Raw genomic sequence first — 26056 nt, forward strand, 5'->3', positions numbered from 1 at the left:
GTAACTTCCCCTTTTAAGATAGCGCTCACATGAATCGCTACAACAGCGCTGTAACGAACGAGGGTTGGTCGGTGGAGTCGGAAAGTGTAGCAGCGTAGCATATTATAAAAAGGCTACAATATATGGAAAACGGGGTATCTAACTTTATACATTATTTATTTGTTGAAACAGGGGAGTGGGACAGGATTTTTCTGCTGTCCTAATCGATGGCGCCTCGGCAGCTGAAAACGTGTGGCTAGAATGTCATTCTGTATGATCTGAACGGAATATCGCTGCACTTTGTATTTTTCCCCAAGGACGGGTGAAAGCCTTGGATCGGTTATTATTTTCTGCCAAAAAATAATGGCGTTCTTGTTGAATAGGATTATGAAACGATGCCCTCTGTCTCGCTGACCTGACTCATCGCCGTCGCTCTGGACTGTTTATTATTTTGTTTTCAATTTTCTCAAAAGATCTTTGCCCCTCATGCAAATATCGCACGACAAAGGCGCATAATACTGAATGCTATGGGGTTGAACGAGTGATGTCAGTTTATTGTGCTCAGACGGGAAAGGCTGATCTCAAGGATTTTATTGTGCTCAGACGGGAAATGCTGATCTCAAGGATGTGACTCGACGGGAATACGGTTCAGTGATTTGCCATCCCAGCCCCAGCGCGTCCTAATCGCCCATGATGCACAGAGGTTTACGGAGACTCGTGCACCTGGTGCTGTTTTGCCCTCTGTCGAAGGGGCTGCAGGTGGGACCAGTACCTGAGATTTGGCTGCGTTTTTGTGCCTTAGGCCATCAGATAATCACAAATTAAGAGCTCTTTCTGTATAATTAGGTCGGCCTAATAACACCATAAACCAGTGTGTGAATTTTATTTTGGTTGAACAAAGGTGAAAACAGGCTATTTGCCTTGTGGACAATGAGGTGCTATTGAATATCAATGTGGAAAGATTTGAGTGATATAAATCTGTGGTATTCATTTTGGAGATGGATGCACAAGCCTCCGTTTTTGGCTGCGGTCATGGCGCCGAAACTGAATGGTGGCTTGGCAAATTGCATGAAAATCGAGACAAGTTACTACCCCCACAACATATGGGCTGCACATAGGCCTACTTCACTTATGTATTAAAAGTTATTGTTCATATGTCATATTCATATGACAATCAACCCGTTTGAGGAGTAAAAGAATGGTGCCAGAAATGGCATGGCTAGTTTCACGTTTTTTATGTCACCTGCACAAGTACAGTGAAATGCCTTTCTTGAAAGCTCTAAACCCAACAATGCAGTAATCTTTAACGCTGTAATACTAAAAATAACAAGGTAGAACAAAAACACGAGAAATAACAAATAACAAATAAGGAACATGAGTATGTAAGTAAGCATACTATATACAGGGGCAGTCAGTTTCAGTAACATTTACTGTGTGTGGGGGTGGGGGGTTATGGTGACGAGCCATTGTGAGTGCGCGTGTGTAGAGCCATTATTAATGTATGTGCATATTATGTGTGTGTGTTGGAGTGAGTGTGTAGGGCCCTGTCAGTGTGCATAAAAACAGTGCAAAAAAAATAGGGTGAAATCAGTCCATGTAGCCATTTTGTTAGCTATTTAACAGTCTTATGGCTTGGGTGGCTGCAGATTTCTTTGCACATGAGATGGTTCAACAACAGGAAATCTGTTAAAAATAATGTGTACTTTGTTAATATCCCACTCTGGCACGGCACTACAGATAACAGTAAATACAGGTGCCAATGGCCCAGTAAGTTAGAGCATGCTGCTGGCAATAAGTTGATTCCCGCGCGCGCCACATACAATGCTGACACTTCTGTAAATTGCTTTGGATAAAAGCATCAACTGAATGACCATGGTGTCTTCCTCTCTCCCATGTAGAGTCGTCTCCCGCTGTTAAAGGTGAAGTACCTGCTGCTGGCCTGGTTGGGTATCCTGGTGGCCAGCTGGGTCCTCTACATGCAGTATGCCTCCTACTCCGAGCTCTGCCGAGGACATGTCTGCCACATGGTCATCGTAAGTATGAGTGTGCTCACAAGATTGGATAGCTTACTTTCTAAATGTAATCCATAACAGTTACTAGTTACCTGTCCAAAATTGGAATCAGTAATGTAACTTCTGGATTACCTTCTGTTACTTTTAGACTACTTTCCCTGAAAGAGGCACAGGTTAGTATCTGACACAGTGCAAGTAGTCTTACTCCCATCGGCTACGGAGAACGTGATCATAAAGTCGTCCGGAACAGCTGATGTTCTCATACATGCTACAGTGCTGCTTGCCTCGACGCGAGCATAGAACTAATTTAGCTCATCTGGTAGGCTTGTGTCACTGGGCAGCTCATGGCTGTGCTTCCGTTTGTAGTCTGTAATAGTTAGCGAGCCCTGCCACATCCGACGAGCGTCGGAGCCGGTGGAGTACGATTCAATCGTAGTCCTGTATTGACGCTTTTCCTGTTTGATGGTTCGTCGGAGGGCATAGCGGGATATATTATAAGCATCTGGGTTAGAGTCCCGCTCCTTGAAAGCGGCAGCACTACTTTTTAGTGCAAATGTTGCCTGTAATCCATGGCCTCTGTTTGGGGTATCTTTAAAAAATATATATATATTTAACCAGGTAGGCTAGTTGAGAACAAGTTCTCATTTACAACTGCGACCTGGCCAAGATAAAGCAAAGCAGTGCGACACAAACAACACAGAGTTACACATAAACAAATGTACAGTCAATAACACAATAGAAAAATCTATGTACAGTGTGTGCAAATGTAGAAGATTAGGGAGGTAAGGCAATAAATAGGCCATAGAGGCAAAATAATTACAATTTAGCATTAACACTGTGGTGATAGATGTGCAGATGATGATGTGCAAGTAGAGATACTGGGGTGCAAAAGAGCAAGAAGATAACTAACAATATGGGGATGAGGTATGCTATTTACAGATTGGCTGTGTACAGGTACAGTGATTGGTAAGCTGCTCTGACAGCTGTTGCTTACAGTTAGAGAAGGAGATATAAGACTCCAGCTTCAGTGATTTTTGCAATTCGTTCCAGTCATTGGCAGCAGAGAACTGGAAGAACGAAAGGCGGCCAAAGGGAGTGTTGGCTTTGGGGATGACCAGTGAAATATACCTGCTGGAGCGCGTGCTACGGGTGGGTGTTGCTATGGTGACCAGTGAGCTGAGATAATGCGGGGCTTTACCTAGCAAAGACTTATAGATGACCTGGAGCCAGTAGGTTTAGCGACGAATATGTAGCGAGGGCCAGCCAACGAGAGTGTTGGAGGCTATTTTGTAAATGACATCGCCGAAGTCAAGGATCGGTAGGACAGTCAGTTTTACGAGGGTATGTTTGGCAGCATGAATGAAGGATGCTTTGTTGTGAAATAGGAAGCCGATTCTAGATTTAATTTTGGATTGGAAATGCTTAATGTGAGTCTGGAAGGAGAGTTTACAGTCTAACCAAACACCTAGGTATTTGTAGTTGTCCACATATTCTAAGTCAGAACCGTCCAGAGTAGTGATGCTGGGCGGGCGGTTGCGGGCAGCAATTGGTTGAAGAGCATGCATTTAGATTTACTAGCATTTAAAAGCAGTTGGAGGCCACGAAAGGAGTGTTGTATGGCATTTAAGCAAATTTGTAGGTTTTGTTAACACAGTGTCTAAAGAAGGACCAGATGTATACAGAATGGTCTCGTCTGCGTAGAGGTGGATCAGAGAATCACCAGCAGCAAGAGCGACATCATTGATATATAAAGAGAAAAGAGTCAGCCCAAGAATTGAACCCTGTGGCACCCCCAATAGAGACTGCCAGAGGTCTGGACAACAGGCCCTCCAATTTGACACACTGGACTCTGCCGATAAGAATGCGGTGATTGACAGAGTCGAAAGCCTTGGCCAGGTCGATGAAGATAGCTGCACAGTACTGTCTTTTGTCGATGGCGGTTATGATATTGTTTAGGACCTTGAGCGTGGCTGAGGTGCACCCATGACCCGCTCGGAAACCAGATTGAATAGCGGAGAAGGTACGGTGGGATTCGAAATGGTCGGTGATCTGTTTGTTAACTTGGCTTTCGAAGATTTTGGAAAGGCAGGGCAGGATGCTTATAGGTCTATAACAGTTTGGCTCTAGAGTGTCTCCCCCTTTGAAGAGGGGGATGACCGCGGCAGCTTTCCAATCTTTGGGCATCTCAGACGATATGGAAGAGGTTGAACAGGCTAGTAATAGGGATGGCAACAATTTTGGCGGATCATTTTAGAAAGGGTCCAGATTGTCTAGCCCAGCTGATTTGTAGGGATCCAGATTTTGCCACTCTTTCTTAACATCAGCTGTCTGATTTTGGGTGAAGGAGAAGTGGGGTGGGGGCTTGGGCAAGTTGCTGCAGGGGGTGCAGAGCTGTTGGCCGGGTAGGGGTAGCCAGGTGGAAAACATGACCAGCCGTAGAAAAATGCTTATTGATTATCGTAGATTTATCAGTGGTGACAGTGTTTCCTAGCCTCAGTGCAGTGGGCAGCTGGGAGGAGGCGCTCTTATTCTCCATAGATTTTAGTGTCCCAAAACGTTTTGGAATTAGTGCTACAGGATGCAAATTTCTGTTTGAAAAGCTAGCCTTAGCTTTCCTAACTGACTTTGTATATTGGTTCCTGACTTCCCTGAAAAGTTGCATATCGCGGTGGCTATTTGATGCTAATGCAGAATGCCACCGGATCTTTTTGTGCTGGTCAAGGGCAGTCAAGTCTGGGGTGAACCAAGGGCTATATCTGTTCTTCTCCACTTCTTGAATGGGGCATGCTTATTTAAGATGCTGAGGAAAGCACTTTTAAAGAGCAACCAGGTATCCTCTACTGATGGGATGAGGTCAATATCCTTCCAGGGTACCCGGGCCAGGTCGATTAGAAAGGCCTGCTCGAGGAAGGGTTTTAGGGAGCGTTTGACAGTGATGGGGATGGTCGTTTGACCACGGACCCATAGCGGACGCAGGCAATGAGGCAGTGATCGCTGAGATCCTGGTTGAAGACAGCAGAGGTGTATTTAGAGGGCAAGTTGGTCAGGATGATATCTAAGAGCGCGCCCATGGTTACGGATTTAGGGTTGTACCTGTAGGTTCCTTGATATTTTGTGTGAGATTGGGGGCATCTAGCTTAGATTGTAGGACGGCCGGGGTGTTAAGCATATCCCAGTTTAGGTCACCTTACAGTACGAACTCTGAAGATAGATGGAGGGTGATCAATTCACATATGGTGTCCAGGGCACAGCTGGGGGCTGAGTGGGGTGTATAACAAGCGGCAACGGTGAGAGACTTGTTTTTCTGGAAAAGTGGATTTTTAAAAGTAGAAGCTTGAATTGTTTGGGCACAGACCGGGATAGTATGACAGAACTCTGCAGGCTATCTCTGCAGTAGATTGCAACTCCGCCCACTTTGGCAGTTCTATCTTGTCAGAAAATGTTGTAGTTGGGGATGGAAATTTCAGGATTTTTGGTGGCCTTCCTAAGCCAGGATTCAGACACGGCAAGGACATCAGGGTAGGCGGAGTGTGCTAAAGCAGTGAATAAAACAAACTTATGGAGGAGGGGACGACTGTGGGGATGACGTCATCGATGCACTTATTGATGAAGCCAGTGACTGATGTGGTGTACTCCTCAATGCCATCGGAAGAATCCCAAAACATATTCCAGTTTGTGCTAGCAAAACAGTCCTGTAACTTAGCATCTGTGTCATCTGACCACCTCTTTATTGACCGAGTCACTGGTGTTTCCTTTTTTAGTTTTTGCTTGTAAGCAGGAATCGGGAGGATAGAATTATGATCAGATTTGCCAAATGATGGGCGAGGGAGAGCTCTGTACGCGTATCTGTGTGGGGAGTAAAGGTGGATGCACATTTAACAGGCTGGTAGAAATGAAGTAAAACTGATTTAAGTTTCCCTGCATTAAAGTCCCCGGCCACTAGGAGCGCCGCCTCTGGATGAGCATTTTCCTGTTTGCTTATGGCCGTATACAGCTCACTGAGTGCGGTGTTTGTGCCAGCATCGGTTTGTGGTGGTAAATAGACAGCTACGAAAAATATAAATGAACTATCTTGGTAAATGGTGTGGTCTACAGCTTATCATGAGATAGTCTACCTCAGGTGAGAAAAACCTCGAGACTTCCTTAATATTAGATTTCGTGCAACAGCTGTTTAGAAATATACACAGTCCACCACCCCTTGTCTTCCCGGAGAAAGCTGTTCTATCTTTCCGATGCAGCGTAAAACCCCGCCAGCTGTATGTTATTCATGTCGTCGTTCAGCCACGACTTGATGAAACATAAGATATTACAGTTTAATGTCCCGTTAGTAGGATATTCGTGATCGTAGTTAGTCTATTTTGTTATCCAATGATTGTACGTTGGCTAATAGGACTGATGGTAGAGGCAGATTACACACTCGCTGTCGGATCCTTACAAGGAAATCGCTCAATTGCACTGTCTCTTAAGGACAAGACTTGTCAACCTGCTTAAGATGCATTAGAAGAAGACTAAAATTAGTATTACCAATTTAATGACATCTATTGCAGGATACATCAATGTTAGAGGTTACATAACTGGCCATAAATGGATGTTGCCTTTTACTTTATGGGTTGGTTGGTTATGTAGGCTTCTTTAACCCATTGCTTTCTACTACAGATAGTAATACCGTTAGGAAATATTTTTACATAAAAATAAATAAAAAAAACTGTCAGATTTCCAGTCATTCCAATTAATTTAATACCCCTTGATCTTTAAGAGTAGGACTTGGAAATATAGATTAGCTAAATTGTTTTACCTGAGGATAACCCCAAAACCAATGACTAATTAGCCTTATCTTTTGTAGTGATTTGTAATTGTCATGGAGGACTGATTGGGCTCATTGCTTGTAGTTGGAAAAATAAACGCTGGTTTTGTCTTGTTTTGTGCTGTTTGCGTCCGTAAGGATACGCCCCTTTTAAAAAAAATGTTTTGCCTAAAATAACATACCCAAATTTAACTGCCTGTAGCTCAGGCCCTGAAGCAAGGATATGCATATTCTTGGTGCCATTTGAAAGGAAACACGTTGAACTTTGTGGTAATGTGAAAGAAATGTAGGAGAATATAACAGAATAGATCTGGTAAAAGATGATACAAAGAAAAAACAACCGTTCTTTTGTATTGTTTTTGTACCATCATCTTTGAAATGCAAGAGAAAGGCCATAATGTATTATTCCAGCCCAGGTGCAATTTAGTTGTCCACTAGATGGCAGCAGTGTATGTGCAAAGTTTTAGACTGATCCAATGAATCATTGCATTTCTGTTCAAAATGTTCTATCAGGACTGCCCAAATGTGCCTAATATGTTTATTAATAACTTTTCATGTTCAAAATGATGCACTCTCCTCAAACAATAGCATGGTATTCTTTCACTGTAATAGCTATTGTAAATTGGACAGTGTAGTTAGATTAACAAGAATTTAAGCTTTTTGCCAATATCCGATACAGTGAGGGGAAAAAAGTATTTGATCCCCTGCTGATTTTGTACGTTTGCCCACTGACAAAGAAATGATCAGTCTATAATTTTATATTATATTTGATTTACAAATATTTTTTATATAAAAAAAATCTTTGGTAAACATAATTCCACTTTGACGTTATGGGGTATTGTGTTGGCCAGTGACCAACAACAAAAAAATCGGGCTGTAATACAACGAATTATGGAAAGTCAAGGAGTGTGAATTCTTTCTGAAGGCTCTCAGAAGTGGTTGCTCAGCAGTCAGCACACACATATTCAAGTAGTGAAGGATCATGAGAGAAAAAGAGGCGAAGTGTGAAGATTAATGGACAGCCTGAGGTGGTCCTGTTTTGGTTTCTCTATCTTTGCATTGTGATCAATACGGCAGCACTGTTGTGCCCAACTCTTCTTTGTGCTGCGAGAGGGAGGCAGGCTCTCTCGGGACATACAAGACATTGAAAACAGTGTCTGAGAGAGGAGAGATGAGAGTAAGGGAAGGAGGATTGTTCTGCCTCAAAGCACAAAAAATAGGATTTCGACACCCACCATCTCAGATTGTGCTGAATTTGTTTCTGTAGTTAGAAACGTAACATTAGTATTCTTGAAACAGTATTTTGTTGCAATGTAATTTCATCTCTGTGAAATTAAGCTAATTAATTGCACCCAAATTGGCCATTTTAATTTATAAGATTCATATAATCTTCAATAAATATAGTACCTAAAATCCGATTTGGAACATAATTCTTCCTATCAATGAGTAAGGCATGCGGAATCCAATAAAATGCGCAAAGCCTCCATACCCCACGCTAATCCCACCCCAATTGATATTAGATCGAAGAAGTTTACACAAGGGAACTTTACACAAAGTAGTGTGGCGCTGCAGCTTGGAGTATTGCTCTTTCACCCTATGTAATGTATTCCCTGTGAATGTTTTTTTTTTCGCCGTTCAGAGAAATTTGCCATTGAAGTCGCTTACATTATTTACCATAAATTAGTGTGAAAGTACTAGGTTTTGCCCACTATATGCCGCTGTTTGTGCTATTGCCACATCCTTTTCCATTTTGCTGGTCTCTAGTGTTTATTAAATGGATACCTCTACCCAACATTGAGCAGAAAACCAATAGCTTTTTCTCATGATGAAAATAAGTTGTGGTCATCCTTACAATTCAAGCCAGTCCTCCATGAAAGCAATTCAGTTTGTCTTTCTCATAGGTTTAATCTGTGTCAAGGAATCGGCCCCTCTGTGTGGTTTATTCCCTTCAAAAAGATCTGGATTAGTTAGACCATTCCTGGTGAACAAGCAAACCATTAACCAAACCAACCAGCATTGTAAGTACATTTACATTTTAGTCATTTAGCAGATGCTCTTATGCAGAGCGACTTTCTGGATCAATTAGGGTTAAGTGCCTTTCTCACCTGGGTACTATATTATGTGAATCCTAAAATGTATTTTTTAAATAAGGAAAAATAAGCATACTGTCTTAATAAAAGCACAATTTTCCACCACCATGCTAGAGTGGCTAATGGTACTTCCTGATGTTCAACAAATCAGGTTGCAGCAGTCTATTGTTTGCCCCTGGCTTAACCCTGTGTGCATTTTTTTTGTTCGGTGGCTCGCCAATACAGCTAGTTAAGGAGGAAATCGACGCCTTTGCAGCCTGAATGCAGGATGTTTTAACCCCGTGTGCATTTTTTTGTTCGGTGGCTCGCCAATAAAGCTAGTTAAGGAGGAAATTGATGCCTTTGCAGCCTGAATGCAGGATATTTTATGTACGAGCCTGTCACCAGGGGACACAAGTGTATAGCTGGCTGCATACATTCCAGTTGTATGCAGATGACAAACAACGTAAAAGGAATAATAGCGCCATCTGCCGACCGGTTGGGCTACTTGACTTGAATGATGCAATTCATATTCCACTTTCAAAAAATATAACATAAAATTCTACTGAACAAATCCCCCTGTCGTTTTACAAGATATAAACCACAGTAACATTTAATTTGGGAGGTATTTCATGTTTTACATATGTGAAATCTGACAAACAAATGCACGTAATTAGGCACGCTTCTCCATTATTATGTGTGAAATTGCGCAAACTCAAAAATAACAGTCCTGGGATTCCATTTTGTTCTGAAGCTGGCAGCTTTGCTGGCTCGGTCTGAGTTGTTATTGGAGGGTCTAATTATCCCCTACACCCTCCCTAATTTTCACTCCCTTAGCTTTGTGGACACTTGTGCATATGGCGGAGGCGAGGGCTGATGATAAGGAGGTAATTTGGGATTCTGTGTGTGTGTGTGTAAGAGTGTTAGCAATGTTGTGTGTACTCCCAGGGTAATCTGCACATTACTGTGACATTAAGGACAATACAGTAGCTGGGCCTGCAGAATTACCCCCCCCCCCCCCCCAAAGGAAGATAAACAAATAATTTTAAAAAAGTCCTTTAATTGGTTGGCTCGCAATCCATAGTGTCCATAATTAAGTCATATTACCATAGCAACCACCATACAGTGGAGGAGGAGGTCACAGCCTATAGTCTTAAGTATTTTTGTTTGGTATGATTCATGCTGTTTGGGTGGATCTCATTTTACTGGAGCTAGCTCTTAGAACAGTGGAGTTAGCTCCAGGCTGGCAGGGTGCCTGGATGTTTTCCAAGCAAGATTATCTCACACCCCAAAAGCATGCTATTTTATGCTGTGGTTAGGGTTGCAAAGGGTCAGAAACGTTCCGGTAAATTTCTGGAAATTTTCCATGGGAGGTTAAGCCTGGGGATTTTGCTTAAATTCATCAAAAAAGTTAGCGAATAACAGTGAACCTTTGTTGTGGGATACACATAAGGCAATTCTAGGTCTTGTGGCATGTTTGGTTAACCTCTCTTGGGTAGGGGGCAGTATTTTCACGTCCGGATGAAAAGCGTGCACAAAGTAAACGGCCTGTTACCCAGGCCCAGAAGCTGGGATATGCATACAATTGGTAGATTTGGATAGAAAACACTCTAAAGTTTCTAAAACTGTTACAATTATGTCTGTGAGTATAACAGAACTGATATGGCAGGCGAAACCGTGAGGACAAACCATCCCCCCCCAAAAAAAATCAGCCTACAACTGTTTTCAATGGCTGTCACTTTTATTATAAGGCGAAATCCTCCCAGATTGCAGTTCCTAGGGCTTCCACTAGATGTCAACAGTCTTTAGAAAGAGTTTCATGCTGGTTTTTGGAAAAATGAGCCAGAAATTGTAGTTTTCTAGGTGGCTCCCATTTTGGAGTGCCAACAGAAGAAGATCATCAAAGGTAAGGCATTTATTATATCGCTATTTCTGACTTTCGTGTCGCACCTGCCTGGTTGAAATATGTTTTTCATGGTTTTGTATGCAGGGCGCGGTCCTCAGATAATCGCATGGTGTGCTTTCGCCGTAAAGCCTTTTTGAAATCTGACACAGCGGCTGAGTTAAGCTTTATTTTGATGTATTACACTTGTGATTTTATGAAAGTTAAATATTTATAATTCTGTTGGCCAGGTGGGATGCTACCGTCCCACCTGCCCATAAGACCCACCTGCCCCTCCCCATTAAACTATCCCCAATTCAATGGAATTGCAACCCTTTGCGTGCACGGTGCATTCTTTCATCACATGTACAGCTGATTCTCAAGATCTTGCACGCTAATGAGATGCTACTGAACCGACACTACTACACTGTGTGAGCCATGGACTTAAATGCTTTCTGGTAAGGTTTTGATTACAATACTTTGTGGAGTGAATGTCATAAAAAATATACATTATTTTTTGTTAACTAGTAAATAGTAGCCTACAGCAAAGTGTGTTTAAATCATTTCTAACATGTTAACAATTTCTGCCAGTTAGTTTTTTCTACCATGTGGGTTTTAGCTTGTTTGAGCCTGCTAACTGAGGAGTGTTAATTCACCTGTTTCCATACATGTTTCATTTTGAAACATTTATCTTACAAAGGAGTTTTTAATCGAACTGCTTAACTATTTATCTGTACATGGAATTGTATTTTTGTATTTTTTTACTATTTTTTTCTAATTTTACAGGAAAATGTCACAGGCACTATCTGATGTGTGGAGACATTTCACTGCAGCTAATGTAGAAGGAAAAGCTGTGCACATTTGCAAATACTGTGCCAAATCATATGTTAAGAATGCAACAAAGATGCAGAATCATCTGGCCAAGTGCATAAAATTCCCTCAGCGCTCACAACAAGCAGTCTGACAAAAGTCCCTGGAATCAAAAGTTTGACTCATTGGAGGAATGTAGTCATAGAAATGCTGATGAATGTCTTTCTCAAGCTGTGTATGCAACTGGTTCACCTCTGATGCTCACAGGCAATGTATATTGAAAGAGATTTCTGAATGTTCTTCGCCCAGCATACACCCCTCCAACCAGACATGTTTTATCTACTCATTTGCTGGATGCAGAGTTCAGAGTTCAAGTGAAGGTCAAGCAAATCATTGAGAAATCAGACTGTATTGCAATCATCTCTGATGGGTGGTTGAATGTTCGTGGGCAAGGAATAATTAACTAAATCATCTCCACCCCTCAACCAGTATTCTACAAGAGCACAGACACAACAGACACACCGGTCTCTACATTGCAGATGAGCTGAAGGCAGTCATCAATGACCTTGGACCACAGAAGGTATTTGCACTGGTGACAGACAATGCTGCGAACATGAAGGCTGCTTGGTCTAAAGTGGAGGAGTCCCACCCTCACATCACATGCATTGAATCTGCTCCTCAAGGACATCGTGGTACTGAAAACAATGGATACTCTCTACAAGAGAGCCAAGGATATGGTTAGGTATGTGAAGGGTCATCAAGTTATAGCAGCAATCTACCTCACCAAGCAAAGTGAGAAGAATAAGAGCACCACATTGAAGCTGCCCAGTAACACCCGTCAGGGTCGTGTTATCATGTTTGACAGTCTCCTGGAGGGGAAGGAGTCTCTCCAAGAAATGACTCGATCACAGTCTGCCGATATGGACAGCCCCATCAAGAGGATCCTCCTGGATGATGCATTTTGGGAGAGAGTGGTAAGCAGCCTAAAACTCCTGAAACCTATAGCAGTAGCCATTGCATGGATTGAGGGAGACAATGCCATCCTGTCTGATGTTCAGACTCTGCTTACAGATGTAAGAGAAGAAATCCGTACTGCCCTGCCCACTTCACTGTTGCTCCAAGCAGAGGAAACTGCAGTTCTGAAATGCATCGAAAAGCGTGAAGACTTCTGCCTGAAGCCCATGCATGCCACAGAGTACATGTTGGACCCCAAGTATGCTGGCAAAAGCATCCTGAGATCAACAAGACCTATGGTGTCATTGCTACTGTGTCTCGCCACCTTGGCCTGGATGAGGGCAAGGTTCTTGGCAGTCTGGCGAAGTACACTTCCAAGCAAGGGCTTTGGGATGGCGATGCAATATGGCAGTTTTGCCAACATATCTCATCAGCCAACTGGTGGAAGGGACTTTGTGGGACTTTGTGGATCTGAGGCTCTTTCCACTGTTGCCTCCATCCTCCAAATCCCACCAACATCAGCCGCCTCAGAGCGCAACTGGTCCTTGTTTGGAAACATACACACCAAAGCACGCAACAGGCTGACCAATACAAGAGTTGAAAAATTAGTTGCCATCCGGGCAAATTTGAAGCTTTTTGAGCCTGACAAAGAGCCATCCTCAACAAGGTTGGAAAGTGATAGTGAAGATGAGGCCTCAGTCTGATGTTCAAGAGGTGGACATTGAGGAGTTCCAGGGAGAAGACATGGAAGCCTAAGAGGATGACAACGAAAGCTTTAGTTTCTAGACTATCATTTTACAGATGTATGTTGAAAATGTTTTTTGGAGATGCGATGGATCATTGGGATCATTCAATATTCTCTTTTGTTGTTCAGTGAAATCATCCCATGTGAAGAGTCAACTCATGTAAATAAAGTTACATTCTAAACTAAATTGTTTTTAAAAATTTATATTGGAAGGCTTTAATAATTTGCAATTGTCTGCTTATGATAAGGTGAAAGGTTTCTGTCTCCATATGATATGGTAAATATATCCAATGCAAAAAACATCTACATTTAAATGGTATTAATATTAATTTGCATATATTTCCATTAATTCCCATATATTCCCGTTAATTCCTACGGAAAGTTTCCACCTCTGAATATTCCCCAAAATGTACAACCCTAGCTGTGACCACTTTTTTTTTGCGGCTTCTGCAAACTTTCTTTTAGAGATGTGTGTGTGTGTGTGTGTGAATCACAGTGGATTGCTAGGCCTGCTACGCTGCTGCAAAATGGACCACCATCGGCTAGTGGGATAGAATGGTAGACTTTTGCACAGAGTGGGCTCCATTTATGGTGGGACGGTGGTCAGGCCTCTGCACTCTAGTTATGCATTTGTCTCCCACTGCCATATGGACGCATTGTATGATACACCAAGAGCGAACCGCACCCACTGTGTGTACGCCTGCTTGCAGAACTGTGTGGAGATATGGGATCAGAGCATGACAATTTGCTATTTCACACCGAGGCTCATATTTTGTTAATTGAGGTACTGTTGTCATTCACAATGGATGTAAAAAAAAAAAAAAAAACTGACTTTGTTGACGTTTTGTGTGATGAAAAGAAAATGTCTCCTTGCCTATGTAACAGACATATTTGGGAAACTGAACGCAAGCATGCAGGAGAAATACAAAAACATTAAATAGATGAGTGACCAAATCAGTGGATTCTGAGGAAAGAGTGTCCCACATGAGTGATGCCCGCTCACCTCCAACGTTTGGAAGAGCACTTTGGGACCTAAACTCAGCAAAAAAAAAAGAAACGTCCTCTCACTGTCATGGTTGAGCAGGGAGTACAGGAGGGGACTGAGCACGCACCTCTTGGGCGGTATGCGAATTGGAGTGGGTCCAGGGTTTTCTGGGATGATGGTGTTTACTTTGAATACTTTCGCAAGCCACTGTACGTATGGTCACTGTGGGGACAACGTCGCCAATGCACTTATTAATGAAGCCGGTAACTGATGTGAACTCCTCAATGCCATCGGATTAATCCCTGAATATATTCCAGTCCTGTAGCTCAGCGTCCACTTCGTTGGACGACTTCCGTATTGAGCACGTCACTGGTAGTTCCGGTTTGAGTTTTTGCTTGAAAGCTGGAATCAGGAGGATAGAGTTATGGTCCTCTGTATGCATCTCTGTCTGTGGAGTAAAGGTGATCTAGAGTTTTTATCCCTCTAGTTGCACAGGTGACATGCTGGTAAAACAGATTTCAGTTTTCCTTCGTTAAAATCACCGGCTGCTAGGAGTGCCGCCTCTGGATGAGCATTTTCTTGTTTGCTTATGGCCCTATACAGCTCATTGAGTGTGGTCTTAGTGCCTGCATCGGTTTGTGGTGGTAAATAGACAGCTACAAAAAAATACAGAAACTCTCTTGGTAAATAGACATGGTATCAAGAACAAGATGAAATGAGCTGAAACGAACCACTTACGATTCCCCAGTTGTCATTCTTGCTAGCAATCAGGCCATTCAGAATCACAAAAACACGCTGGCTTCTGCCCCATGGAAGCACAGCTAACCCATTCATAACTCACTAGAACAGATAGGATTTTTTCTATTTTCACCCCGTGAGATTCTAACTTGACATCTATGTGGGGAATCTTGAAATTCCCAATTGACATCTACAGTATACATGATTTGTATGCGGGTGGGATTTGGGCCATAGTACAAATGAGCAAGAGATTGTAGGATCCTTGGATCCTCTTCCTGTTGATTAATGTATTTCTGGTTTCATGTCTGTCTGTGCCAGTGTGACCACTACAGAAGCGGCATTGTCTCAGGGTCGTCCTGCAAGGCCCTATGTGAGGGAAGGACTCTGACCCTGCAGCGATGCATGTCCACCTCTTCCACACATCAGGTAGGTAACACACACACATCAGGTAATACACACACACACAGCCCTACCAGCTGCCAACCACACTTCACAAGGTACAACCACCTTACACCTGCTAATCTTGCTTGCCAGACTTGACAGCTGGTGTAAAGGTAGCCGGAGTATATTTCAGTAAACGTAGACACATGTCTGGCTCTGCGTGATTACACATGCACGCATACCACTTGACAAAACCCCACACCCTACCTACTCTACCTAATGACTGTCTATCTGGGGTGGCAGGTAGCCTAGTGGTTAGAGCGTTGGACTTGTAACCAAAAAGTTGCGAGATCAATTCCCTGAGCTGACAAGGTAAAAATCTCGTTCTGCCCCCGAACAAGGCAGTTAACCCACTGTTCCTAGGCCGTCAGTTCTCAACTGACTTGCCTAGTTAAATAAAAGGTCAAATTAAATAAATAAATGAAGAAAAAAATCTGTGTTTGTAGGTTTACAGTGGTGTGTGGAAGGAGAGGCCTGTGGTCATTAAGTGTGGTCTGGAGGAGCCTCTGAAGGGAGACGTTGCTCCTGACTCTGTACTGAGACAAGAAATGACTCTGTTTGACAAGCCCACCCGCGGGACCTCCATGGACGAGTTCAGAGAGATGCTGCACAGCTTTCTGAAGGTCTGGCTGCTCATTTCCCTTCATCTCAGTCCTCACAGTTAGATTAGATATAAGAACTTTCCACAACTGGTGTTTTTTGGTTATGTTAGGCAGTAGGCAGTATTACAGACAGGCACATTTGAATACAATACCATCACACAAAATAATATGTTACTTGTAGTATTATGAGAAATTTTACAGATTTAAAAGATGTACTGTAATTTACACATTGACCACGGGACCAATAATAGAAAAGTGAGGTGAGGACCATAATTGGAAATTAGTTTGACCTTGTGGCGGAGGGAAATTAGGGCATGTTGATACAGTATATTGAGTCGGAAGCTAACATAACATGGTAACTGTTAATCACTGTGAAGCTGAGTCTCTCTGAGGGACGGTTCCTCTGTAGACAGGCTTCATGTAGCTGGTGCTGGAAATGAACAAAGGCAGGGCAGAGTGACCTTATTACTAGTGTGTGTGCTTTCAGAATGCTGCTGGCTCCCCAGAGAGAGAGAGAGAGAGAGAGAGAGAGAGAGAGAGAGAGAGAGAGAGAGAGAGAGAGAGAGAGAGAGAGAGAGAGAGGAAAAGAAAGAGGGAGGAGGGGTTAGTGTGCGATGGAAGGAGGCAGTAGACATAGGGGGAGAATCTCAATTGCATACTCCTCGTGTCCTCTCACCTCATTCTCAAACCCCATTGGAGGAGAAGGTCAGAGGGTAGGAACCTCTGGCTTTCTCGTCCAATGGGTTTTGAGAAGGAGGCGAGGAAAGAGGACACGAGGAGTATGCAATTGAGATTCTCCCAGGGAGTGTGCGTGATGGAAGGAGGCGGTAGGGGGAAGTGAGAGAGAGAGCAGGAAGCTAGGGTTTAAAGCCCTGTGCCAAATATAGTGCAAGACAAGGTGCTGAAATAGCAGTCATTTTCAGCACAATGGATCCACCCAACTGTAGTGAGATCGAATCATATTAGTGTCCCCCCCTGCCTGTTGAACATTAGCTATGCAAGGTTTGAACATTACTCTCACCTGTAAACATTTCCTCACTTCCTATTTTCTTCTCTCCATCCTCCCTGCAGTCTAAACTCGGGGAGCAGCCCTCTCTCACCACCTTGGTAGGGCGTGTCATCACCCTGGCTGACGTCAACAAGGACGGCAAGGTGTCCCTGGCCGAGGCCAAGTCTGTGTGGGCTCTCCTCCAGATTAACGAGTTCCTGCTGATGGTGGCTCTGCAGGAGAAGGAGCATACCCCTAAACTGTTGGGCTTCTGCGGGGACCTGTATGTGACTGAGCGCGTGAGCCACAAGTGAGGAAAGCTTAATTGCAATGCAACAAATATTGTTCCGGTTTTTCTCTTGGCTTTGTAACCAACAGTCCAATCGTGTTTTCATTTATGCTTTCAAGTGATATCCTCTGGGATCAAATGCACATCTTGTTTATATAGACCCATTTCCCGGCCGCATCGTCAAAAATTGCACTCGCAGTTTCGAATCAATGTTTACATTCATGGTGAGTGGATACAGAATCCTCTGACTTCAAATGCAGCTCATGCAAGTTAACAAACACGTAATCCGATGGTTGTCTACATACATCACCGATGTCAACGCAGGATTGATTACCTAGCAAATTAGCAAGCCAGCAAGGTACAATATCACAAATAGAGCTAGATAAAGCCAGAAGAATAATATACCTGTTGAACATAGCCATCAGACGTGCGTGTTTTCATGGTCATCACTAACTCACTGTTAAGTTTATCAAGGTCCCGACATCAGTTAGCTATGCTGCTAGAGCATTTTTAGTGTAAGGATGTGCATGCATCACTCGAACTTGACATTTGCTTGTAAACAAAAGAATTCTCTATATACAGTACCAGCCAAAAGTTTGCACACCTACTCATTCAAGGAGTTTTTCTTTATTTTTACTATTTTCTACATTGTAGAATAATAGTGAATACATCAAAACTATGAAATAACACACATGGAATCATGTAGTAACCAAAAAAGTGTTAAACAAATCAAAATATATTTTAGATTCTTCAAAGTAGCCACCCTTTGCCTTGATGACAGATTTGCATTCTCTCAACTAGCTTCATGAGGTAGTCACCTGGAATGCTTTTCCAACAGTCTTGGAGTTCCACAGATGCTGAGCACTTGTTGGCTGCTTTTCCTTCACTCTGCGGTCCAACTCATACCAAACCATCTCAGTTGGGTTGAGGTCAGGTGATTGTGGAGGTCAGGTCATCTAATGCAGCACTCCATTACTCTCCTTCTTGGTCAAATAGCCCTTACACAGCCTGGATGTGTGTTGGGTCATTGTCCTGTTGAAAAACAAATGATTGTCCCACTAAGCGCAAACCAGATGGGATGGCGTATCGCTGCAGAATGCTGCGGTAGCCATGCTGGTTAAGTGTGCTTTGAATTCTACATAAATCACAGTGTCACCAGCAAAGCACCCCCACAACATCACACCTTCTCCCCAATGCTTCACGGTGGGAACCACACAAATAAAATAAAATGTTATTGTTCACATACACATGGTTAGCAGTTATTGCGAGTGTAGCAGAGATCATCCGTTCACCTGTCTCACAAATTTGGACTCATCAGACCAAAGGACAGATTTCCACCTCTCTAATGTCCATTGCTTGTGTTTCTTGGCCAAAGCAAGTCTCTTCTTATTATTGGTGTCCTTTAGTAGTGGTTTCTTTGCAGCAATTTGACCATGAAGGCCTGATTTCACACAGTCTCCTTTGAACAGTTGATGTTGAGATGTGTCTTTTACTTGAACTCTGAAGCATTTATTTGCGCTGCAATCTGAGGTGCAGTTAATTGCTGATTTCTGAGGCTGGTAACTCTAATGAACTTATCCTCTGCAGCAGAGGTAACACTGGGTCTTCCTTTCCTGTAGCGGTCCTCATGAGAGACAGTTTCATCATAGCGCTTGATGGTTTTTGCAACTGCACTTGAAGAAACTTTGTAAATTCTTGATATTTTACAGATTGACTGACCTTTATATGTTAAAGTAATGATGGAATGTCGTTTCTCTTTGCTTATTTGAGCTGTTCTTGCCATAATATGGACTTTGTCTTTTACCAAATAGGGCTATCTTCTGTATACCACCCGGTGGGTAGCCTAGTGGTTAGAGAGATGGGCCAGCAACCGAAAGGTTGGTGGATCGAATCCCGAGCTGACAAGGTAAAATCTGTCGTTCTGCCCCTGAACAAGGAAGTTAACCCCCTGTTCCTAGGCTGTCATTGTAAACTGACTTGCCTAGTTAAATAAAAATAAATACCTTGGCACAACACAACTTGATTGGCTCAAACGCATTAAGAAGGAAAGAAATTCCACAAATTAACTTTTAACAATGCACACCAGTTAATTCAAATACATTTCAGGTGACTACCTCATGAAGCTGTTTGAGATAATTCGCTGTCATCAAGTCAAAGGGTGGCTACTTTGAAGTTTCTCAAATATAAAATATATTTTGATTTAACGCTTTTTTGGGGGGGTTACTACATGATTCCATATGTGTTATTTCATAGTTTTGATGTCTTCACTATTATTCTACAATGATGAAAATAGTAAAAATAAAGAAAAACCCCTGAATGAGTAGGTGTGTCCAAACTTTTGACTGGTACTCTGTGTGTGTCTGTGTGCGTTTTTTACCCAAAATAACATTCAATTCACAGCTCCCTCTACAGGCTGGAGGTCCCCAGCTACCTGCAAGCGTTAGTCCCGGAGGCCCTAAGCTCCAGCATGAACCAGTGGCTGGCCCCGGCGTGGCCCCGGAGGGCCCGCATCACCATCGGCCTGCTGGAGTTCATAGAAGAGGTAAAGATAAGATACTGACCGTGTCTGAATGCCCATATACCGTACTACATACCATGTACTCAACGTCGCATACTATTTAGCACGTACCATTTAGTAAAAAGTATGCAATATGCCACAGCTGAATAAACAGCATGATCATTACACAGGTGCACCTTGTGCTAGGGACAATTAAAAGGCCACTCTAAAATGAGAAGTTTTGTCACAACACAATGCCACAGATGCCTTTAGTTTTGAAGGAGTGTGCAATTGGCATGCTGACTGCAGGAATGTCCACCAGAGCTGTTGCTAGAGATTTGATTGTTCATTTCTCTACCATAATCCGCCTCCGTCGTTTTAGAGAATTTGGCAGTATGTCCAAACGGCCTCACAACCGCAGACGACGTGTATGGTGACATGTGAGCGAGCGATTTGCTGATGTCAACGTTATGAACAGAGTGACCCTTGGTGACGGTGGGGTTACGGTATGGGCAGGCATAAGTTACAGACATCTAACACAATTGCATTTTATCAATGGCAATTTGAATGCACAGAGATAAAGTGACGAGGTCATGAGGCCCATTGTCGTGCCATTCATCCGCAGCCATCATCTCATGTTTCAGCATGATAAATCATGGCCCCATGTCACATAGAAAATGGCATTTCTTCCATGGCCTGCACACTCACCAGACATGTAACCCACTGAGCATGTTTGGGATGCTCTGGATCGACGAGCACGACAGCGTGTTCCAGTTCCAATATCTAGCAACTTCGCACAGCCATTGAAGAGGAGTGGGACAACATTCCACAGGCCACAAACAACGGCCTGATGAACTCAATGCTAAGGAGATGTGTCGCACTGCATGAGGCAAATGGCGGTCACACCAAATACTGTCTGGTTTTCTGATCCACGGCCCTACTTTTGTTTTGTTTTTAAGGTATCTGTGATCAATGGCCCGTTGTGTCAAGTCACTCTGGTTCACACTGACCGTGTGCAATGCCATAACAATCATCTTAAGCTTTAGCCCCCACCCAAACTCTGACCATTTTACTCACCCTAGCAGAGCTGGTTAGGCTGTTTATGTTATCCAAAGCATTGGTGACTAACTGTGCTCCTGGCAACAATTGAATTACGCTTTTTTGCTGGACATTTACTGACACCAGCGATATTCAACCGGTGTTGAGCCTTCGTAAATACATCCGCTTTTCTGCGCTCTGGCACACTGACGAGAGTGCTCTGAAATAGTTGTTGCAGTGACATTCTATTGAAATGGATACTTGCATAGTGGAGTCTTTTGTTTTACTACGCGATACATTTCATAAAAAGCATCGTTAAGACATGATTACCTACACATACTGACCAGCTCAAATAGACAAGCGTGCTATATGGCAGACCAATCCAAACTCATCTCTCAGCATGTCTAGCCCAATCATGGCTAGCGGGAAGGTTGCTCACTTTCTGTGGTTTAATTTAACCATTTTATTCATATTTACAAATGGCATACAAGTATTATTTATTATTATTTTACCCCTTTTTCATGGCATCCAATTGGTAGTTAGTCCTGTCCCATCGCTGCAACTCCTGTACGGACTCGGCGAAGGTCGAGAACCGTGCGTCCTCTGAAACAACCCAGCCAAGCCGCACTGCTTCTTGACACAACACCCGCTTAACCCGGAAGCCAGCAGCAACAATGTGTCGGGACGAAGCGCCTTACACCTGGCGACTGTGTCAGCATGCATTGCGCCCGGCACAGGAGTCGCTAGTGCGCGATTGGACCCTCCCCTAATCCGGACGACACTGGGCCAATTGTGTGCCGCCCCATGAGTCTCCCGGTCGCGGCCGGCTGCGACAGAGCCTGGACTCAAACCAGGTTCTCTAGTGGCACAGCTAGCACTGAGATGCAGTGCCTTAGACCATTGCGTCACTCAGGAGGCCCACAAGTTTAAGGTACATGAAAGTTCACGTTTTGAGAAGGAATTTTTGCCAAAAAAACCCCCACATTTTGATTCAAAAGTTCAAACGGCTCTCCTGCCCGCAACATATGTCTACTTTCCTGAAACGGGTCACATCAGTAATCCCAGTTTTGTGAAATCCATAGATTAGGGCCTAATGAATGTCTTTAAATGGACATTTCCTTATATGAACTGTAACTAAGTAAAGTCTTTGAAATTGTTGCATGCTGCGTTTTTATATTTTTGTTCAGTATAAGTAGCCTATAAAGCAAAAACAATCCATATGTTCAAATGAAAAGGCCTGATTAACATGACATCAATAAGGAAGCCACATCCTGAGTGCACATTCAGAAATCAAAAGATGGTTTAGCGTTTAGTTTAAAAGCTATGATGAAGGCCAAGAAACACTGAAATGAGAACAGAATCCACTATGGATAAAACATTTTTAAAGACTTGTTTTCAAAGATGTAGCCTAGGATGCAATACTCATGATAATTTTTTAAGCAGAACAAAAACGGCTTCACTTACGTTTGAACATCACCGTAGAAGCTTCCCAATTAAGTAGCCTAGTTTTGTTGTTTGGCTACTTGAAGAGAACCAGCGCCTATAATTCACAGCGCATTATGCATCATAAACTCAACAAAAAAAAGAAACGTCCTCTCACTGTCAACTGCGTTTATTTTCAGCAAACTTAACATGTGTAACTATTTGTATGAACATAACAAGATTTAACAACTGAGACACAAACTGAACAAGTTCCACAGACGTGACTAACAGAAATGGAATAATGTGTCCTTGAACAAGAGGGGGGGGGTCAAAATCAAAAATTAACAGTCAATGCATTTGGTGGCCACACCAGATACTAAGTACTGCAGTGCATCTCCTCCTCATGGACTGCACCAGATTAGCCAGTTCTTGCTGTGAGATGTTACCCCACTCTTCCACCAAGGCACCTGCAAGTTCCCGGACATTTCTGGGTGGAATGGCCCTAGCCCTCACCCTCCGATCCAACAGGTCCCAGACGTGCTCAATGGGATTGAGATCCGGGCTCTTCGCTGGCCATGGCAGAACACTGACATTCCGGTCTTGCAGGGAATCACGCAGAGAATGAGCAGTATGGCTGGTGGCATTGTCATGCTGGAGGGTCATGTCAGGATGAGCCTGCAGGAAGGGTACCACATGAGGGAGGAGGATGTCTTCCCTGTAACGCACAGCGTTGAGATTGCATGCAATGACGACAAGCTCAGTCCGATGATGCTGTGACACACCACCCCAGACAGAGTCAGTATAAAGGCCTCTTTAGTCTCCTAAGTTTTCATAACGGTGACTTTAATTAACAGCTTACAGAAGGTAGGCAATGTCTTAACGACCGTTCCACAAGTGCATGTTCATTGAACAAGCATGGAAAACAGTGTTTAAACCCTTTACAATGAAGATCTGTGAAGTTATTTGGCTTTTTACAAATTATCTTTGAAAGACGGTCCTGAAAGACGTTTCTTGTTTTGCTGAGTTTATTTTACTAGATGAAGAGCCGAAATGAGTATACATCCGGGCATTTAAACCATACTCCATTTTCAAAAATTCACATACTATGAAGCTTTCTATTTTCACATACTGGTAATGCGCAATTGCGTTGTTTCCCGTTATTCGATGATTTCAGTAGCGCATCCCCATATCTTGTTGATCAACTGTTGTCAGAGCCGAAATCAGTATGATATCTGGCATTTTAAAGTATACTAGATTTTCACATACTCAAACGGCCTACTATTTAGTATAGGTATTCGGATGCGACCACTGTATTATCCCCATAACATTTTGTTTTGCAGCTTTGTGCATACATAAACAAAGGACAGACCGTTACAGAGACTAAATACAATCATTGGGAATAGAAAAAGTTCAGTTAATGTGTGATTCAGTTACCTAATTATATACCACATTATCAACAGGTGTTCCACGGGGCATATGGCAGCTTCCTGATGTGTGATGCCAGCCCGCGCCATGTGGGCTACAACTTCAAGTACGACTGCAAGATGGCCGACCTGCGCAGTGTGGCGTCTGAGACGGCGGTCCGCGGGTTCCTGCGGGGGCGTCACTGCGAGACCAACGCAGACTGCACCTTCGGGAGTGACTGCACGGCAACCTGCGATCGGTTGGTGAAGCAATGTAACACGGAAGTGGTCCAGCCCAACCTGGCCAAGGTGTGTGTGTTGCTACAAGACTACCTGCTGTTCGGGGCGCCCCAGGACCTCCGCACAGACCTGGAGAAGCAGCTCCGCACCTGTGTGACGCTCAGCAGCCTGGCCAGCCAGATGGAGGTGCACCACTCATTGGTCCTCAACAACCTCAAGACCCTGCTGTGGAAGACCATCTCCAACACACAGTACTCATAAGGACCACAGAGATACTAGGATCCTGCCTCAGACCTGGGTCATATTCATTAGAAAACTTGACTCAGGTAGACATAACATTAATTTGTGGATGTCCATCTATTTTATGTTACACATTTCAATTTGTGGCCAATGTTAGCTAGGCGGCAGTTATGCTAAGTAGTTGGACATGAGCGTTATACACACACCCAGCTACCTTGTTTTTTGTCTGGCGTGTCCTGGATTTGTTTACTGTTACATCTTGTCAGGCACGCTGCGCTCCTGAGTGGAGCAGCATCTGCTGGAGAGGGGGTGTCACTGGGCAACCTGTTGAGTCCAATAGGGCGGCACACAATTGGCCCGTGTAGGCTCTCATTGTACATAAGAATTTATATAAAGCTAATTTGACTTGATGTGCCCTGATGAATAAAACCCTGGAGTCCCCCCCCCCCAATAGAACTTAACCAGGGAAAAACTACAGGACCTGCTGATAAGTGAAGCATGTCCAAACTACATCATTTACTCGAGGTACTTGTACTTTTCTTAGAGCCATGCTGGAAGGTTGATGTATGCTCTGGGCCTTGCAATGATCATTTTAAACTACTCTACGAGAAGTAATACTGAATAAACTAGTGCCATCAAAAGATCTGATGTAACTGTATGGTGAGTTTTTATACATTTCCTGTCAGGAATATGATCCACTCAGACAGCCAGGGAAATGAAAAAGGATTTCTCATGGGGAGATCCCGTAACCAATCTCATGAACATATCTGGAACAAGTAGACTGCACTCCAAACAACGGCCAGCATACAGCCACTTATGGGGAACTTTGGAAGTCGGCCGATTATGATTTTAATTCCGATTTAATCAGGCGTTTTATTTTTTGTAATAATAATTACATCAATAGAATAAATTATACCTCAAATAATGCAATAGTGTTGGAGAAAAAAGTAAATGTGCAATATAAGAAAGCTAAAGTATACATTCCTTGCTCAGAACATATGAAACCTGGTGTTTCCTTTCAACATGAGTCTTCAATAGTCCCAGGTAAGAAGTTATAGGACTCTCTCTATACCTTAGACTATTGGATGTTCTTATAGGCACTTTAGTATTGCCAATGTAACAGTATAGCTTCCATCCCTCTCCTTACTCCTACCTGGGCTTGAACCAGGAACACATCAGCCACCCTCGAAGCATTACCCATCGCTCCACAAAAGCCGTGGCCCTTGCAGAGCAAGGGGAACAACTTCAAGGTCTCAGAGCAAGTGACGTCACTGATTGAAACGCTATTAGCGTGCACCCCACTAACTAGCTAGCCATTTCACATCGGTTACCCCAGCCTAATCTCGGGAGTTGATAAGCTTGAAGTCATAAACAGCTCAATGCTTGAAGCACAGCGACGACCTGCTGGCAAATGCACAAAAGCGCTGTTTGAATGAATGCTTACGAGCCTGCTGCTGCCTACTACCCCTCAAATACTTAATTATAACACAGAAATACAAGTCTTAGGTCAATAATATTGTCAAAAGTCGAAACTATAAATTTCAAAAACAAAACATTTCAGTGAAATACGGAACCATTCTGTATTTTATCTAATGGGTGGCATCCGTAACTTGTAATACCCTGACTGTTGCACAGAACGCAAGAAAAGTGACCATTTCCCTAGTTAAAATAACTTCATGTTAGCAGGCAATATTAACTAAATAAGCAGGTTTAAAAAGATACTTGTTTAGGTACACATTGGTGCAACGACAGCGTTTTTTGCAAATGCGCTTGTTACTCATTTGGCAAAGTATTCAATGATAAATTAACAAGCAACACAGGACAAGCTAGTAACATCAACCATGTGTTGTTAACTAGTGATTATGTTGAGAGTTTTTTTTGTATAAGATATGTTAAACGCTAGCTAGCACCTTACCTT

At 43.1% G+C, this 26056-nt stretch overlaps 1 protein-coding gene across 2 annotated transcripts; it reads left to right on the plus strand.

The window, feature by feature from the left end:
• Nucleotides 1-24786, plus strand: LOC115203840 (divergent protein kinase domain 1B). Of its 2 annotated transcripts, none has more exons than XM_029768872.1 (7): nt 1-738; nt 1878-2012; nt 15311-15404; nt 15866-16042; nt 17093-17319; nt 19699-19840; nt 23716-24786. In XM_029768872.1, exons 2-7 carry the CDS (start codon nt 1963-1965, stop codon nt 24157-24159), a joined length of 1134 nt encoding a protein of 377 aa, XP_029624732.1. In that variant the 5' UTR covers nt 1-738; nt 1878-1962; the 3' UTR covers nt 24160-24786. The 2 variants fall into 2 exon arrangements, with proteins under 2 accessions (XP_029624732.1, XP_029624731.1); XM_029768871.1 differs by having other exon boundaries at nt 2-738; nt 15297-15404.
• The last annotated feature ends 1270 nt before the right edge of the window (nt 24787-26056 follow it).

The sequence above is a fragment of the Salmo trutta genome, chromosome 12 (genome assembly GCF_901001165.1).
Source record: "Salmo trutta chromosome 12, fSalTru1.1, whole genome shotgun sequence".
Classification (NCBI taxonomy): domain Eukaryota; kingdom Metazoa; phylum Chordata; class Actinopteri; order Salmoniformes; family Salmonidae; genus Salmo; species Salmo trutta.

Coding starts and splice junctions, on each gene's coding strand:
- LOC115203840 (XM_029768871.1), top strand. CDS start 670: ATGATGCACAGAGGTTTACGGAGACTCGTGCACCTGGTGCTGTTTTGC. Junction 16,043..17,092: donor TGCTGCACAGCTTTCTGAAG/GTCTGGCTGCTC, acceptor TCCTCCCTGCAG/TCTAAACTCGGGGAGCAGCC. Junction 19,841..23,715: donor TGCTGGAGTTCATAGAAGAG/GTAAAGATAAGA, acceptor CATTATCAACAG/GTGTTCCACGGGGCATATGG.